The sequence below is a fragment of the Rhagoletis pomonella genome, unplaced genomic scaffold (assembly GCF_013731165.1).
Source record: "Rhagoletis pomonella isolate Grant_MI unplaced genomic scaffold, Rhpom_1.0 Rhpom_scaffold_27367, whole genome shotgun sequence".
Classification (NCBI taxonomy): domain Eukaryota; kingdom Metazoa; phylum Arthropoda; class Insecta; order Diptera; family Tephritidae; genus Rhagoletis; species Rhagoletis pomonella.
The window spans coordinates 1-315 of NW_023485807.1; the positions used below are offsets into that span (position 1 = coordinate 1).

General features: G+C 34.6%; 1 protein-coding gene across 1 annotated transcript in view; it reads left to right on the forward strand.

Moving 5' to 3' along the window:
- Positions 1-59: 59 nt before the first annotated feature.
- The window catches only part of LOC118732767 (malate dehydrogenase, mitochondrial-like), a 1,162-nt gene continuing 906 nt past the window's right edge, over positions 60-315 (forward strand). The window contains exon 1 of the mRNA XM_036461880.1: positions 60-157. Within this exon, the coding sequence (XP_036317773.1) occupies positions 60-157 (98 nt within the window). The remainder of the gene's footprint in view (positions 158-315) is intronic.

A 315-nucleotide genomic window follows, 5' to 3' on the forward strand; every position in this document is an offset into this window, starting at 1 on the left:
ACCGAAACCCAAACCGGAACGTTATTTTGAATCGGTTTCATTCCTTGTTTATAATGATAATGTTCATGGTAATTGGTAATCGTAATCGTAATGGCAAGGGTAATAGTAATGATAACGGTAGTAATAATAATAGTAATGATGATTGTCATGTTAATTGGTAATGGAGAAAGTAATTGGTATTGGTAAAGGTTGTAGTAATGAAATTGGTAATGAAAAAGGTAATGGCAATGGATTACAAAATCAATGGATGTGAACGTGTTGAGGCAACCTGTTTTTCTTGTTCAAAAGACACGGAGCAATCGTTGCGACAACTCC